The sequence below is a fragment of the Salvelinus sp. IW2-2015 genome, linkage group LG6.1 (genome assembly GCF_002910315.2).
Source record: "Salvelinus sp. IW2-2015 linkage group LG6.1, ASM291031v2, whole genome shotgun sequence".
In the NCBI taxonomy this organism is placed as follows: Eukaryota; Metazoa; Chordata; class Actinopteri; order Salmoniformes; family Salmonidae; genus Salvelinus; species Salvelinus sp. IW2-2015.
The window spans coordinates 9,612,222-9,630,689 of record NC_036845.1 but is presented as its reverse complement, the minus strand read 5'-3'; the positions used below and the strand labels follow the sequence as shown (position 1 = coordinate 9,630,689).

General features: G+C 43.0%; 2 protein-coding genes across 6 annotated transcripts in view; both read left to right on the top strand.

Annotated features, from left to right (window-relative positions):
* LOC111965006 (DNA-directed RNA polymerase III subunit RPC7-like) overlaps positions 1 to 18,468 on the top strand; it is a 737,315-nt gene that overhangs the window by 202,889 nt on the left and 515,958 nt on the right. The window lies entirely within an intron of this gene.
* LOC111965019 (DENN domain-containing protein 4B) overlaps positions 1 to 18,468 on the top strand; it is a 50,386-nt gene that overhangs the window by 9,055 nt on the left and 22,863 nt on the right. For 4 of the 5 annotated variants that reach the window (XM_070443993.1, XM_070443994.1, XM_070443992.1 and 1 more), the window contains exon 2: positions 18,091 to 18,408. In XM_070443993.1, coding sequence (XP_070300094.1) covers positions 18,110 to 18,408 — 299 coding nt within the window. In that variant the 5' untranslated portion in view covers positions 18,091 to 18,109. Of the gene's footprint in view, positions 1 to 18,090; positions 18,409 to 18,468 lie in introns of those variants that run through there. The other variant, XM_070443995.1, reaches the window with a different exon arrangement.

The following is an 18,468-nucleotide window of genomic DNA, read 5'->3' as shown; positions in this document are numbered from 1 at the left end:
TTTTGTGCTGATATTGAATAGGGACCAATGAAAGAGCTGTTTTAAAGCTCATAGGTGATGTTTAGGGTCAAATATCTGTTGGCGGGGAGAATTGTAGGCTAAACACAAACATGATTTTTGGAATGCTCATGCGATGTTATCTTCTACAACAGTTAGCCTGAACATCTTCCTAATATTGAGTTGCAACCCCCCGCTTTTGCCCTCAAGACAGCCTCAATTTGTCGGGGCATAGACTCTACAAGGTGTCAAGCGTTCCACAGGAATGCTGACCCATTTTGACTCCATTGCGTCCCACCGTTGTGTCAAGTTGGCTGGATGTCCTTTGGGTGGAGAATCATTCTTGATACACACAGGAACTGTTGAGTGTGAAAAACCCAGCATCGTTGCAGTTCTTGACACAAACGGTGCGCCTGGCACCTACTACCATATCCTGTTCAAAGGCACTTAAATATTTTGTCTTGCCCATTCACTGTCCGAATGGCACACATACACAATCCATGTCTCAAGGCTTAAAAATCCTTCTTTAAACTGTGTCCTCCCCTTCATCTACACCACATATGTCAGAGTCAAGGCCCGCGGGCCACATCCGGCCCGCGAGAAGGTTTTTTACGGCCCCTGGGATGATCTTGATTTATTATTAGAACCGGCCCGCAGACCGCAGCAAGCCGGCAGCCCGCAGATCTTTTACACGCACCAATACTACATTTCCCACAATGCAACGGTGACGCACCGAGCAGTAGGCTGCTTCATTTCAATATTTATTGGCACAGCAGTCGTCAGCATCACAGTAAAATTAACTTTCAGATACCCATCAAAAATGGCAAAACGGAAGGTGGACACTGAGAACCGGGGGTTTCAAACAAGGTGGGAGTCGGAGTATATGTTCACAGGAGGTAGCTGGAAAACCTGTGTGTCTTCTGTGTGGAGAAAGTGTGGCGGTACTGAAAGAGGTATAATCTGAGACGACATTATGAAACGAAACACGCGGACAAAAACAAGATATGGACATGGAACAAAGGCTACAAAAGGCAGAGGAATTAAACGAGGCCTCAAATCTCGACAGGCTCTGTTCAAAAAAGCCAAATCACAAGGCCAGGCTGCTGTCAAGGCCAGTTTTATTTGGCAGAAGAGATCGCTAAATCAGCCGGCCATTTACGGAGGGGATTTCATCAAAAACTGCATGATTAAAGTTTGTGACGAAGTTTGCCCAGAAAAAAGGCAACTCTTTTTAAATGTGAGTCTGAGCAGAAACACCATTGCCGAGAGAGTAGACAGTTGTCCATCAATCTAAAAGAGCAGCTTGTGAAAAAGGGAAAAGATTTCATTGCATATTCCTTGGCTGTGATGAGAGCACCGACATTTCTGACATTGCCCAGTTGTCAATTTCATCCGCGGAGTACTCCAGCCTAAGCGTGACAGAGGAGTTTTGGCTTTACGTCCTATGCATGGCACAACTACGGGGCATGATTTGTATGAAGAGAGTGTCAAGATGTGTAAATGAGATGGAGCTGCCTTGGGAAAACTCGTGGGTTTGACAACGCGACGGAGCACTGCGATGTGTGGACACAGAGCGGACTGGTGGCGAAGATACGGGAAAAGATGCAAGAGGAAAACGCGACGGTGACTGACAGTTATCAATTGTTATCATACACCAGGAAGCGTTGTGCGGTAAAGCCTTGAAATTGGAGCATGTAATGAGCATCATCACGCGCACAGTTAACTTTATCAGAGCCAAAGGTTTGAATCACCGCCAGTTCAAGGCATTTCTGACGGAGTTAGAAACGGAGCATGGTGATTTGCCTTATCACACAAGAGGTGCGATGGCTAAGCCAGGGAAAGGTGCTTCAAAGATGTTTCGAGCTTCGTGAGGAGATTTGTCTGTTTTGGACAGCAAAGGAAAGACACAACACAACTCCGAGACGAAATGTTTCTGTGTGAAATGGCTTTTCGTGTGACATTACGAGTCATCTGAATGCAATGAACTTGCAGCTGCAGGTCGGATCATGTCATCTCGATATGTACAGTACAGTGAAGGCATTTAAAACCAAACTGACTCGTGGGAGACGCAGATGCGGAAAGAAAATTTGAGCCACTTTCCCAGCTGCCAGACCATGAAAGAGAAGCTCTCTACCAGTGCGTTCCGAGCGCACAGTTGGCTGATAAAATAGGTATGCTTGCCGCTGACTTTCGACGCCGATTTGCTGACTTTGAAGCACAAAAAAGCAGGTTGGAACTGCTCGGTAACCATTTGCTGTTGACGTGGAAAGCTCACCACCAAACTCCAAATGGAGTTGATTGACCTCCAATGCAATGATGCACTGAGGCAAAATATGCGGCAGTGGGTGCTGCGGAGTCGCCCGTTTCCTCCCCGACACAATGCCCCAGCTGCGCATCCAGGCTGCTCAAACGTTGTCTATGTTTGGCAGCACATACCTGTGTGAACAACTGTTTCTTTGATGAACCTGAACAAAAATCACACAGAAGTCGACTTACTGCTGAACACCTCACTCAATTCTGAGGATTTCCTCAGCTCAGACCTTACCCCGAACATTGATGAACTTGTGAAAAGATGGGACACCACCAAGTATCACCCTCAACCTCAAACAAGTGAACATTACTGTGCAATCACATATTAGAGTTTTTACTCAGTTCAAGTTTAAAAGTTAAAGTTTAATATTTGTTTTCACTGCATGTTACTTCTCCTTAAACAAAGTGTTGTTTTTGATTAATAGATTTTTGCACTTTATTTTATTGTATTTCAATCCAATTATATTTTAAAAATATTTCAGTTGAGTGGATGATAGAAAATTGCTATTATTGTTTTTTTCTTTGAAGTAAATTTAGCCCACTTTTGCCTAATAGAAAATATAGGCTACTGATGGTGCCTTGAATACCGGTTTCTTTCATTTAATGTTCATGTTATGGGGATTTTTATATAAAGGAAATTTGTCTTTTGTGTCTGTTGAAAATTAAAGATTACTGACAGAGCCATAAGAAAATATTGCTTTATTTATCTGATCATATTGGAATATATTTGTTAGGTTTTCAGTAGGTTCAATTAGGTTCACTAGACTATATGCGTCATTTAAAAAATTTTCAATGAACATTCGAACAGTCCGGCCCTCGGCTTGTAGCTAAATTTTTTATTTGGCCCTCCGTCCATTTGACTTTGACACCCCTGATCTACACTGATTGAAGTGGGTTTAACATCAACAAGGGATCATAGCTTTCACCTGGATTCACCAGGTCAGTCTGTCATGGAATGTTTTGAACACTGTTTTATATAGTGTTGGTCTCATGACATGTCCTCGCTATCTGTTCCTGATGTTTAAACATTGCTGTGTACAAACCCCTGTTAAAATAACAATTTGCACATGTCAATTGAGCTCAACATCGACATGCTGTCAGTAATCCTCAGCATGTTTTCTTGCCCATTCATTCCTTACAGATGACTCAATTCCAGACAAAATATAATAAATATGATTTCAACTTGACACACCTAGATTTTCATTTTGGGGAAAATAAGCTGTAGGTTTGTGGGCCTACTTTGTTGTGGTGTACTGAGCTCGCACAGAGAAGCACTCATGCTGCCTAACATACGCTCGTAAAACTGACTATCCTACCGATTCCTGACTTCGGCGATGTCATTTACAAAATAGCCTCCAACACTCTACTCAGACTACATCCAGTTTGCTATCACAGTGCCATCCGTTTTATCACCAAAGCCTCATATACTACCCACCACTGCGACCTCTATGCTCTCGTTGGCTGACCCTCACTACATATCCGTCGCCAAACCCGCTGGCTCCAGGTCATCTATAAGTCTTTGCTAGGTAAAGCCCAGCCTTATTTCAGCTCACTGGTCACCATAGCAACACCCACCCGTAGCACGCGCTCCAGCAGGTATATTGCACTGGTCACCCCCAAAGCCAACACTTACTTTAGCTGGCTTTCCTTCCAGTTCTCTGCTGCCAATGACTGTAACGAATTGCAAAAATCACTGTAGCTGGAGGCTTATATCTCCCTCTCTAACTTTAAGCATCAGCTGTCAGAGCAGCTTACCGATCACTGTACCTGTACACAGCCCATCTGTAAATAGCACACCCAACTACCTCATCCCCATATTGTTATTTATCTTCTTGCTCTTTTGCACCACAGTATCTCTACTTGCACATCATCTACTGCACATCTATCACTCCAGTGTTGATGCTAAATTGTAATTGTTTTGTCTCTGGCCTATTTATTGCCTTTCCTCCCTACTCTTCTACATTTGCACACACTGTACTTAGATTTTTCTATTGTGTTATTGACTGTACGTTTGTTTATGTATAACTCTGTTGTTTTTGTCACACTGCTTTGCTTTATCTTGGCCAGGTCGCAGTTGTAAATGAGAACTTGTTCTCAACTGGCCTACCTGGTTAAATAAAGGTTAAAAAAATAGCACACTTAGTCTAAATGTATGTGTAGATGCTGTGGGTACAGGTTTGGACAGATGGTTTAGATGATTCATTTCTTTACACTAATTTCTAAAATGAAGAGAAGCTGTTCTAAGTAGTAGAGGAACTGAGCCTACAGCTACCTGACATGAAATGAGTAATATAATATTACAACTGCTATTCGCTGCTGGCAGGCCTACTTAGCTACTCCTCTGCATAGACAACGGAGGCTTGCATTGTTGATTGTTCCATATCCTCACCACTTACACTAGTGGAAAATGAGTGACTAGCCATGCACCAACTAATTAATCATCATTGATTTAGCAAGTCTTTTTGTGACACAACTAAAAGTCCACTGACTGTTTCCACTTATCGTCACAAAATCCATAAAGGTAACTTTCTCAAAGCCCCTTATGCATCTAAAGCACTCAATGTAACCTTGTAGTTGAATTTGGGAAATAGTTTGCGGACGGTACTCTGTCCTCTTTTAGGCCTACGTATCAGCTTTTGCTAACTATACCTCTCTATGGCTCTCCAGTGTTCTTTCACAGCCGCCTCCTCATGTCAGTAGACAGTAGTCTGTCTGCATGATACCTGAGATTGCGATCACACTTGGGACCTGTCACCTCTTGTTAGGGGTTTGCTACAGCTGGGGAACGTTTCTTGAAGAAAGGAACCTCAAAGCAACACATTGTCAGTGTTCATAACTCTCTGGGCACTAGGGTTGGGAGTCAATTACATTTCAATTCAGTCAAGAAGCTCAAATTCCAGAATTGAAGGTTGCTATTTACTTTGAATTAGGATTTTTCAAGGTATAGTCTGATCAGTAGTGTTAGAGCCTTCCGTAAAGAATGTTTATCTGAAATCATGTCTAGTCTCCAACAGTCTGCCTCACTCAGACTATCTCCTCAGTGTAAACACTAAAGGTGGAATGCTGTCTCCCAGTTCCCTTTTCACATCATATCTCATTGCAGAGGTAGGCTATGCTTTGTGCATGAGGGATTGCTTATGTTTCTGCTTAACCTTTCACACTAGTGCTACATTTACATAAACCTGTAAGTTAATGCAAAATGTAATGGTCCATGTTGAATGTCATAACAATGAAGTGGAAACGGAATGTTTAGAAGGAGGAACCAGGGTTTATCTTGAGACATGTTCAGTTGGCTAATACAGGGAGTGTGTCAGTATGATGTCATCATACCAGCCAGCAGTCATATACCATTTCATCTCAATAGTGAAATTTGGCCTCATTCCTCACCAACTTTATCAAACCACTGACCTTTGCTTTATGACCCAGTGTCGCACAGATTCTCCCTCGCCCTCCGTTTGGAAAATCTGACCATAATTCTATCCTCCTGATTCCTGCTTACAAGCAAAAAGTAAAGCAGGAAGTACCAGTTACTCACTCAACCCGGAAGTGGTCCGATGTTGCGGATGCTACGCTACAGGACTGTTTTGCTAGCACAGATTGGAATATCTTCCCGGGATTCATCCAATAGCATTGAGTATACCACCTCAGTCACCGGCTTCATCAATAAGTGCCTTAATGATGTCGTCCATACAGTGACCGTACTTATATTTCCCAACCAGAAGCCATGGATTACAGGCAACATCCGCACTGAGCTAAAGGCTAGAGCTGCCACTTTCAATGAGCAGGACAATAAATAGGATGCATATAAGAAATCCCGCTATGCCCCCAGATGAACCATCAAACAGGCAAAGCATCAATACAGGACTAAGATTGAATCCTACTACATTGGCTCTGACGCTCGTCGGATGTGGCAGGGCTTGAAAACTATTACAGACTACAAAGGGAAACCCAGCCGCCAGCTGCCCAGTGATGCGAGCCTACCAGACGAGCTAAATGCCTTTTATGCTCGCTTCGAGGCAAGCAACACTGAAGCATGCATGAGAGCACCAGATGTTCCAGACGACTGTGTGATCACACTCGCTGTAGCCGATGTGAGCAAGATCTTTAAACATCCCAACATTCACAAGGCCGCAGGGACAGACGGATTACCAGGACGTGTACTCTGAGAATGCACGGACCAACTGCCAAGTGTCTTCACTGACATTTTCAACCTCCCCCTGACCGAGTCTGGAATACCTACATGTTTCAAACAGACCACCATAGTCCCTGTGCCCAAGAAAGCAAAGGTAACCTCCCTAAATTATTCGTCGGTAGCCATGAAGTGCTTTGAAAGGCTGGTCATGGCTCACATCAACACCATCATGCCGGAATCCTTAGACCCACTCCAATTTGCATACCGCCCCAACAGATCCACAGATGACAATCTCAATTGCACTCTACACTGCCCTTTCCCACCTGGACAAAAGGAACACCTATGTGAGAATGCTGTTCATTGATTACAGCTCAGCATTCAACACCATAGTGCCCTCAAAGCTCACTAAGCTAAGGACCCTGGGATTAAACACCTCCCTCTGGATCCTGGACTTCCTGACGGGCTGCCCCCAGGTAGTAAGGGTAGGCAACAACACATCTGCCACGCTGATCCTCAACACTGGGGCCCCTCAGCGGTGCGTGCTTAGTCCCCTCCTGTACTCCCTGTTCACCCACGACTGCATAGCCAAGCATGATTCAAACACCATCATTAAGTTTGCTGACGACAACAGTGGTAGGCCTGACAGCCTATAGGGAGGAGGTCAGAGACCTGGCAGTGTGGTGCCAGGACAACAACCCCTCTCTCAATGTGAGCAAGACAAAGGAGCTGATCCTGGACTAGAGGAATAGGAGGGCCGAACACGCCCCCATTCACATCGACGGGACGGAAGTGGAGTGGGTAGAGAGCTTCAGGTTCCTTAGTATCCACATCACCAACAAACTATCATGGTCCAAACACACCAAGACAGTTGTGAAGAGGGCACACCAACACCTTTTCCCCCTCAGGAAACTGAAAAGATTTGGCATGGGTCCTCAGATCCTCAAAGGTTTTACAGCTGCACCATCGAGAGCATCCAGACCGGTTGCATCACCTTCTAGTATGGCAAGGACCATCCAGGACCTATATACTAGGCGTGTCAGAGGAAGGCCCAAATAATTGTCAGACTACAGTCACCCAAATCATAGACTGTTCTCTCTGCTACTGCATGGCAAGCGGTACCGGAGCACCAAGTCTTGGAACAAAAGGCTCCTTAACAGCTCCTACCCCCAAGCCATAAGACTGCTGAACAACTAATCAAATGGCCACCCAGACTGTCTACACTTTGTTTTTACACTGCTGCTACTCTCTGTTTATTACCTATACATAGTCACTTTACAAATGACTTCGAGTAACCCGTACCCCCAGTCATTGACTCTGTACCAGTACCCCCTTTATATAGCCTCATTATTATGTACATTTCTTGTTACTTTTATTTATTTTTACTTTATTTTGTAAATATTTTAACTCTTTCTTGAACTGCATTGTTGGTTAAGGGCTTGTAAGTAAGCATTTCACCGTAATGTGACAAATACAATTTGATTCTGAGGAAAGGCTAGAGAGTCCTTCCCAGATGTGTATGGTCCTCCCTCGTCATCATAAGAGAAGAGGAATGAGGTCTTACATTCATGTGTTGAAAGTGCTTAGGCAGCTGGCAATCTGAGGAAGTGGCACGTCATCCAACTAGTGAATATCGGATTAGGAAGTGGGTGTCGTGTTGGGAGAATATGATGTGAATACATTTGTGAGATGATGCAGGTTGGGTCTACTTTTCCTGGTGGAGTCCAGGTGCACTGTGATCACTGATAATGCAGATGGAAAGCAAACAGACTTTGTTATTCCTCACTCCACAATGAAGTCAGGTTGGGAGGCCATTGAAACTCATGTAACCCCTCTGTCAGCCTAAACCTGTGTATCGTTGTCAGCCTCTCTAAACGGGTTACTCCTAACAGCAAACCTGATGCTGTTGTAGAAACGGGCTTAGTAAAAGTCAGCCAGTCTGTCACCTGTCCAAGAATCTCTCCTTTGTACTGCTGTAACAGCCGCATAATACACTGTGCTATAGGGCCTGGTTCACAATGCTTAGCCCCGTATCGCTACTGTTGGGTTGTCTGCACTCACATACACTCTGATTAGTTTTGAGAACAGCTCTATAGCCTCGAGCCCCATTGGTAAATGGCCAGTGTCAAGATTATGTATCCATCTGCGATGGATGTCTCCTCTTTTCACTTGCATCCTGTATCTTTTCCTCACTAGCTATGGCTAACGCAGTGTAAATTACTGTTCTCAAAAGAGAGCATCACTTAAGACTCATACTGTGTGTAATATGTAGGCCTACTGTATGCTGCATTATGCAACATAAAGAGGGGAAATTATGTAAAGTTTTAGTAGAGAAATGCATGAATATCAGTTATAGCCACATTTTATAGTCCACCTCGTTCAACGTCAAGGAATATATTTGTCCACTGCAATGTAATGATCATCCCACTTGTGCTGGCTAAATCAAACCTGGCAACTGCTCAAAATAAACCTCTCTCTCTACGCTTCCTTTCTCTCCTCTCCTTTTCTCTTTCTGGCTATCATGCTCTCTGCCTCTTCCCTGTCATCTGTCCCTTCAATCCTGTCTTCCTCTGTTGCTCATACTTTCTGTCAGCCCTAGCTGACTTTGCAACCATCAGTGTGTCACCTACACACACACACACACACACACACACACACACACACACACACACACACACACACACACTGTGTCTATCCCCCCTGTCGTACACACACAAATCCAGTTCCCTTGCTACAGCCTGTAGTTCATCCCTCCTTCCTCTACCTTTCTTTCTCTTTCCCGAACTCCATCTCTGCCAGATAAAGGCAAAGTCTGTCCCTCCGTCCTATATCCACTAAACTAGCATAAACACTTTAGCTACATTACCATAGGGGTTAGGCCAAAGCCCAGTGCTCCACAACAAGGACAATATGGGCATTTGATCTTGGTAGAACAATCACAATAATTGGCAATTGCCCACACCAAAATCTCTAACATTGTCTAGTACCCTACCAACTGTTAAATGTGGATGGATACATCTTGGTTCTAGCATCTAAAAAAAATTACGGACACTTTTTATTTTAATGGATAGTATCCAAATTCGAGATAATGAGATCGTTGCTTGGTGCATCATATTGTACACTTAAGCCAGCATTGACTGAAGTGCCTTTCATGATGCTCTCAGCCTCGCCCAGTAGGGAGTCTTGGATATTTATAGCTAGATATCTTAATCTCCTTCAAGTGTCTGTCATTATTTTATTTTTTCTCATTTCAACAGTTAGGTCTCTTGTCTTTTCCCATGTTGTTGTTTGGCAATAGGCTAATCCTTTACATTTTGACGAGGCCCACGGGAGACATTTTTCCAGAAATCCTGGGAAGCTGCTGTATGTTGAAGTCAGTTATCACACCAATACCTGGAGACGTTTGAATTTGAATTCTAATACTTCAGCAGCAACAGCGAGAGAAGAAGAGTGCTTCTGAAGCAGGTCTCTTTATTAGAGAGAGGCAGAACCGACTCTCTGAGCAGGCTTTAAATAGAAGCGTCGTTTGAAATAACCATTTCTCAGGAGTGCTGACAGTGAGAGACAGTGCCAGCCACGTGGCTCAATGGACGCTGCTGGAGCGGAATTAACAGCGCTGGTAGCATGAACCCTGCTGTTAGGGCCACCGAGGCCTCGGAATCTGTTTGGCTCTCTGACTTTGGGTGAACCAACCAGAACTGTTGTTATAATCTTATGTGGTCTTGAGAGTGGTGTGTTTTCCTTGCCCTGAGGTATTACCAGGGTGAATTCAGACACCCTGGACAATGTTGCGTTGTGACGTGGTCAGGGGACCATGCAGCCTGAGAGGCTCTCTGTGTTGGTTTTGTTCTCGACCCCTTTTAGTTTGTTATGGCCTAGGAAAGTGAGTAGGAGGAGAGTGACTAGCAGAGGAAAACCTTTTGTTTGAATTGAGACTAAGTAGGCCTAGTCGTGTTGTTTTTTTGGAGTAAGCGAAATGACTAACCTTTCCCACTGTGGTTGCCTGTATCAAGTTTCCTGAATTTAATTGTGGATGGCATTTAGATTTATCAAAGCATTATCAAGGATCAACTCTGGAAGTTATACACATCGAAGACACTCTTGCTCCCTGATCATTTTAGTTCTGCCAGTCTGTGTTGCAACATCAGCAAGACAATGTTTAAGAACTACTTTGAAAATCCCAGAGTCAAATATAGAACAACACATGGTGCGTGCTGTCTACTATTGACTAGCTGAATACAAAGTGATGAATTAAAAATTAAACACAGTATCCACATGAAGCTTATTAGGTAGGCTTAGGCCTAATCTTTATCAACCTTATACCTGTTCCTCAGGTATACCATGGCTCAGTTAGAATGTCTCAGCCAGGCCATGTTTAGGTTGGATTGTTGACCTAGTTTGTCGTCTATCCCCAGCCCGCTATTTATGAACCCCACCCCCCCTTTCGGAGTCATGACTCATGTGTCATCTAGAGAGGTGTCATTAAGTGTTTCTCTACCCCTGGACTGGACTGGCACTGGCCCATGAGATGTCACTTTCTCGTACATCCGATGATCTAACACCAATTTTAGTCTACCCTCTAGTGCTAGTTTTAGTTAAGTAACACTGACTCCAAGAAGGAGGAGCATAGCTTGTCGATTCCTGATAACTGACAAAAACACTGGTGTAGGTCATGCCTTCTCTTTAGTGGTCTAATGGGCCAAGATCACCTTCATAACAACATGCTGACTGGACAGAGAAGGATTTGTCCCCCCACCACCCTACAATATTTAATCACCATACCCCTTCAAGTTAAGTTCACACTAATGGAAGTGTCCCCTATCGTGTTGTTCCACTATCGCTCTTCTAGGCCTACACTTTTTTTTCTCCAAGCAGCTCTGTTAAGTCAGAGTTGTGGTCTTTGGTAAACAGTGTGTGATAATGGCTTTTTCACACTGTCAACACTTTGGATAATGCTATTTATTGTGGTGCGCTGGTGAAATGACCATTGTGGTACAGTACTCCCCTCTGGGCCTCACTCTGTTCACGTTGTGTGTGTAGGCTATGCACGCGTTTGTGTGAATGTATGTCCCCTCTTAACGTCATCACGTGCTTGCCCCATGCATACAAAAGGGGCATTGTGGGCCGGCCGGGCCTCCATTTTAGAATGGTATTGTGGCGATGCCCCTGAGTTGGCGTGGGCATGGCTGTACCAGCTACCAGGCATCTCTCTCCCTGTCGCTGACTTCCAGCATCATCTCGCTGGGAAGAGCGACCCTGAATACCTCCTCTGTCACTAGCTGTGGCTCTGGTTGAAGGCCAGCTATGGGCAGCAGCATTCTGACAAGAGCAAAGGCACTGCCTCTGGACAGCATTCATCCCTAACAACTTTATCTTAAGCATTGTTTTGACAGGCAAATCAATCAAATTTATTTCAATCAATCAAATATATTTAAAGCCCTTACATCAGCTGACATCTCAAAGTGCTGTACAGAAACCCAGCCTAAAACCCCAAACAGCAAGCAATGCAGGTGTAGAAGCACAGTGGCTAGGAAAAACTGCCCAAATCAGCTGGCAAGCATATTTTGAGGAAGAATGTATGGCATTAAGTTGCAAGATACAAGTGTTCATAACAGCTGTTAGCACTGTACATTCTGCTGTATTTCAAATACATTCTGTGAGTGCTGTGGTGAGTATTGGCAATTCTGGGAGTTTTTTTAAAGATCTCCACACTTTTGTGCTGTCAAAATGTTCCCCCAGGTATTACAAAACACAAAGTAAAAATCTGTTCTTTCGAGGGTGTTATTGACAAAGCTATGAAGAAATGTTGACATGTGAAATGATGTGCGTAGCACCTCTTCACACACATCATTTCACACATTCTCAAACATGTCAGGAGTTTGAGAACCTGCTGTATAGTGAGAGTGCCAGTCTACCAGTTCGGGGGCAGGATTTCTAGCTGCCAAGCCTGAACAGAGCTCTCCTTGTCCGTTTGGGGTGGCCTTATCAGGAGCTCACACCTGTAGAGATGTGGGGGTACGGGTTGAGTGTTGTCACTGCACTGGCTCAGAAATAACTCTTCTCAATCAGTTGGAGGCAAGGCTACACTGTAATTCACATACACAGTGAGCTATAACTAACTGCTTTATTTGACTGATATGGGGATTTAACCTACGTAAGGTAGAGTAAATTTCTCCTTTCCTAGAAAATTTTCATTGAAATGACTCATTCCTCAGTAGCTTGCATTAGAGGTTTATAATCTTGTGGAAATATATATTCAAGCCTTCCAGCCTGGCTGGTGCTCAACAAAAGCAGGTGAATTAAAAGAAGAACCAAACTCATGACCTGTTTTAAATWTCTTGTGGYTCTTTTTATTTCCTGCTTGTTTGAAACTACTTTTCTGAGGAGGTTGAGGTATGATGTGAGTGGCTGGAAGGCTTTCAGTTGCAGTTTTGTTTCTGAGCATTAGCTAGCCTATTTTGACAAATTTGTGTAAGCCACTGTTTCTCAATGAATTCTTGGTGAACCCTCAGGGTGCACACAACAGACTTTGTTTTTGTATGTTTAAGTATTGTATCACCCCACTGAATAATAACATCAGTAAATTATTATAATGACTTGAAAAGCAGACAGAGGGAGAGGCTGGCTGATATGTTCAAGATGCAATACAGACTAGATGGAGAAGTGGGTAGCGACCCGAATTCATGTGCTCAACTTGTTTGAATCTTATGTCATCTGTGTACGCCTGTGGATGTTTTTCATGAGTTATGACTCAGAAACTCTGACTTTAGTTCAACCAAGCAGGGATGCACAACTCTAGTCCTTGACGGCCGCAAGGAACTAGCAGAATGACAGACCGAACCCCTGCCCTAAAACAACCCCTCTTCTTCAGTAGTAGGCCATGGTCTAATACTTCACATTGATGTCAGTTTGTATGATCATGGTGGTGGTCCACTGCTTCCAGGCTGAAGTGCACTGTCAGACATGTCATAATTCTGGGGAATAAGACCTTTACTTCTCTCTTGTTGCTTGTCTAAATGTGGCGTATTCAATTCTATATCTATGATGCACTGGGTTTCATACGAATGGGACTTCAAAAGCCTCTTGTCAGGATGTGGGCACTCTAGTCCCAGAGCTTGCTCTCTCTCGCTCAAACCACTGACAGTTTTAATGAATTAATTTCTTAGTTATATTGACAAACATATTGAAATAACTTGCAGTCGCAAGGATTGTGACTAATATTAAGACATGTTGGACATTGGGGCAATCCAGTACTCAAAAGGGGTTTTCCAGTGTGTGTGTGTTTGTGTGTACATTCGCAAGCGTGTGTGTGTGTGTGAGAGATAGAAAGTGCACGTTACCATGCACGTAGGGTATTATGAAAAAGGGAACCAACAATTATTAGCCTACATCAGCAATTTCTGAAAAACCCTGAGGTTCAGTGTCCTTGACAAGCTCCCAGCAGGGCAACACCCTTTTATTATAGTACCATTGTAGGCCTTAGGGCCTAACAGATCCGTTATACTGGTGTGTTTGTTTTGCATCAAATGCTGCACTGAAATATTTATTTTTATAAGACATTAATAATACTCAAAAGCTCAAACTTTTGGGACAGTAACACATTTTTTGTTGTTTTGGCTCTGTACTCCAGCACATATGATTTGAAATGATACAATGACTATGTAGTTTATCGGGTGAACTGTTTATGAATTGGATGACATTTTGATGCTACCATTATTACGGATAATCCTGAATGAATTGTGAATAATGATGAGTGAGAAAGTTAGAGATGCACACATCATACCCCGAAGACGTGCTAACCTCTCAACATTACAATAACGGGAGGTCAGCATTATTGGGGGGGGAGTGTATTATATATGTGGGTCTAACTTTCTCACTTATCATTGTTCACAATTCATTCAGGATTGTCCGTCATGCTAGCATCCACATATAATACACATATAAGTGAATTTGTCCCAATACTTTTGGTCCCCTAAAATGGGGGAACTATGTACAAAAACAGTTCTAAACGGTTCACCCGATATGGATGAAAATACCCGCAAATTAAAGCTGACAGTCTGCACTTTAACCTCAAAGTTATTGTATTTGTTGTATAATTTCAAATTCAAAGTGCTGGAGTACAGAGCCAAAACCACAAAAAATTGTCATTTTGGAGCTCACTGTATATTATCGCCTACTGTAGCCTGTCATAATTTCCCCTTTGGAGAAGTGTCACCGTGCTCCAGTGTCACTAGGAAGCTACTGATGAACTCTTGGAATATAACAGGAAACAGGCTGCCAGTGGCCACTTCCTGTTTGCCAGTTAACCTTTGGAGCCCAACCTCCATCGATTTCCTCTACTCTCACTTTTTCAAGGCCCTTTTATTAATTCTCTCACTCTCTAGGCATGCATAGTACTCTTACGCGTTAGATGTGCTAAATACTAGTGATTAGAGGTCAACCGATTAATCGGAATGGCCGATTAATTAGGGCCGATTTCAAGTTTTCATAACAATCGGTAATTTGCATTTTTGGACACCGATTATGGCCGATTACATTGCACTCCACGAGGAGACTGCATGGCAGGCTGACTACCTGTTATGCGAGTGCAGCAAGGAGCCAAGGTAAGGTGCTAGCTAGGATTAAACTTATCTAATAAAAAACAATCAATCTTAACATAATCACTAGTTAACTACACATGGTTGATGATATTACTAGTTTATCTAGCTTGTCCTGCGTTGCATATAATCGATGCGGTGCCTGTTAATTTATCATTGAATCACAGCCTACTTCGCCAAACGGGTGATTTAACAAGCGCATTTGTGAAAAAAGAACTGTTGTTGCACCAATGTGTACCTAACCATCAATACCTTTCTTAAAATCAATACACAAGTATATATTTTTTAACCTGCATATTTAGTTAATATTGCCTGCTAACATGAATTTCTTTTAACTAGGAAAATTGTGTCACTTCCCTTGCGTTCTGTGCAAGCAGAGTCGGGGTATATGCAGCAGTTTGGGCCCCCTGGCTCGTTGCGAAGTGTGTGAAGACCATTTCTTCCTAACAAAGACCGTAATTAATTTGCCAGAATTGTACATAATTATGACATAACATTGAAGGTTGTGCAATGTAACAGCAATATTTAGACTTAGGGATGCCACCCGTTAGATAAAATACGGAAAGGTTCCTTATTTTTGTTTTCGAAATGATGACGTTTTGTTTTCGAAATGATAGTTTCCGGATTTGACCATATTAATGATCTAAGGCTCGTATCAACTCCCAAGATTAGGCTGGCAATACTAAAGTACCTATTAGAACATCCAATAGTCAAAGGTATATGAAATACAAATGGTATAGAGAGAAATAGTCCTATAATAACTACAACCTAAAACTTCTTACCTAGGAATATTGAAGACTCATGTTAAAAGGAACCAACAGCTTTCATATGTTCTGAGCAAGGAACTTAAACGTTAGCTTTTTTACATGGCACATATTGCACTTTTACTTTCTTCTCCAACACTTTGGTTTTGCATTATTTAAACCAAATTGAACATGTTTCATAATCTTTTTGACTAAATTGATTTTATTGATGTATTAAGTTAAAATAAGTGTTCATTCAGTAATGTTGTAATTGTCATTATTACATACATATATATATATATATAAATAGGCCGATTTTTAATCGGTATCGGCTTTTTTTGGTCCTCCAATAATCGGTATTGGCGTAGAAAAATCATAATCGGTCGACCTCTACTAGTGATACACCAATATGACATTTTTGGCCGATACCAATATCCAATATTTTCCTTACTTGCTGTGCTATTTCGTTGTTCAGTCGCTTCATTCTCAACCAGGATTTCTATGGAACGCGTTTGGGTCTTTGCGTGTCAAAAAATATACTGTTTAACGTGTCAAATAACACTATTTGACTGTCAAATAAGTTTGTTGACCAATCTGGACCTTACATTTTTTACGTAGTTATTACACTATTATTTCATATGTCACAACGATTCATCGATACGTATGCTATGATGCTGGTAAAGTTGTCTCGCTCACCTACAGTGCTGGTCATTAAAAAAAAGCTAACTAGCTCATGGATGCAAACAATGTTCTTCCCCAAAAGCATAGCAAAACGACATATGTTTCAGTAGCAATAGTTAGCTAGCTAACTATATAGCTAGGTGTCATCATCTAAAATAACCCTAATTTATAAGACAGTTCTTATTTGATTAATGGTGGTCGGACAATAGTGGATTTTGCGGCTAGCCTTCAAAATAAAACTATGGCATAATTCTACTATGTATTCACTGTCAACTACATACTTTTATTTTGAAGGCAAACCGCATATTCCACTTGTGCCTAATCCTTACTATGGCTAGCTTCACAACACATAAACCGGTCCGGTCGAGCCTCACTAGCCAGATAACGTTGTAAGCAGCCAGCTAGCTTTATCTTTGGGTAACAGGGTTAAGTAGCTGGCTAGCTATTTATTTCCATGAACTGAAGTTACATTTCAATTGGCGAACAAGTGGCAACCTAGCTAATACTTACTCACAAGGATTCCTAAATCATTGCTAAGAATAATGAAAATGACTGCAGTTTCCTGCACTGGCCTGTCTTCCTAGCAGTGAATTATCGACTCATCCACTCTGTGAGGAAGGCCTATCCATCCTGTATAAATGCTCTCTAGACAGTAATGCTCCCTCTGAAATGATTGGAGAAGGAATCCACATAATTTGTTTCTAATAATTCGCTGAATCGCTTTTAGTTTTTTGATGAGCTTTTAAATAGATTTGACGTATTTGTTGGCGTTTGGTTTGATTTACCTTACTAGCGATGTTGGCTAGTTAGCTTTGAATGCCGCAACACTACAGAAGTAAATAGGACTGCATTAGCAGAGATGGCTTGCAGTAGTGAAGGTTGTCCACTACTCTGACTGTCACAAAATGTATGGTGAGCCTGTGCGCCAGTGGCAGGATTGGCATCTACAAAGGGTTAGGGTAGGGATAGACTTATCTAGGAAGCCCGACGCACAGAGAGGAAGTTGGGAATGGAGAGGTGTGCTCTGCTGCTGAGGCTACGGACCTCCGCTGACCATCCGAAGTGCAAGCCTGATCCCATCCACGACTTCTTAACTTTCTTGATTTTCTAACTGTTTCACATTTATTGTTTTGTTTTCTTGTTGTATTTCCTGATGCATATGAAATCCAACTTTTAGTTGCCATGTATACTGAAATAAATAAACTCAACTAATGGGTAGGGAGAGGATGAGTGGTAATTGGTTGGATCTCCCCTCTCAGCAGAACTTAGCAGCTTATTGTTGACCCTCAGACTACCTCTCAGACGGGTCATATCTGTATGAAATGCGAATGACTCAAGGCCTTTGAGTCAAAAATAAATATTTGTGTGTGTGGGACTGTGCGGCATCCACGTGCAATGATATTGTTATCACTCTCCTGGTTGTTTATCTATTGCCAATGATGAGAACCAACTATTGTCAGTCTGAATAATAAGGTTTTGTTTCTATATGACTGTCGGAAGGAAGAAATCCATTCATCATCAACTGCTCAGCCAGATGTATGTTTACATAAGCAAGATCGCGCAATCTCACCTTGGTTCCCCCTCCCTCTACTTCTCGCTCTCTTTTTCTCCCACTCTCCCTCCCTCTCTACAGCAGTTGGCAGACAGGCGGCATGACGGAGGAGAAATGCCCCCAGCTAGTGGACTATTTTGTGGTGGCAGGGCTGGCTCCGGGGGGCTCGGCCCTACTGGACGAAGAGGGCCAGCAGAGAGGGGGCCGGGTGGTGGAGCCGGTCACAGACCTGGCGGTGATCGCCCGGGGCTTGGGGGAGGAGGTGCCCGAGGGCTTCACCTGCATCGAGAAGACCCAGGGGGGCCACCCGGCCGAGCTGAGCACCGGACTCATCAACAACCCCCACATGTACCTGTGTTACCGCCGTGGGCATGACAAGCCACCCATCCTTGACCTCGGGTGAGACACTCCAGCAGTGATGAAAAAAATGATCATTCTATTCTAATGTGTGCTGGAGTC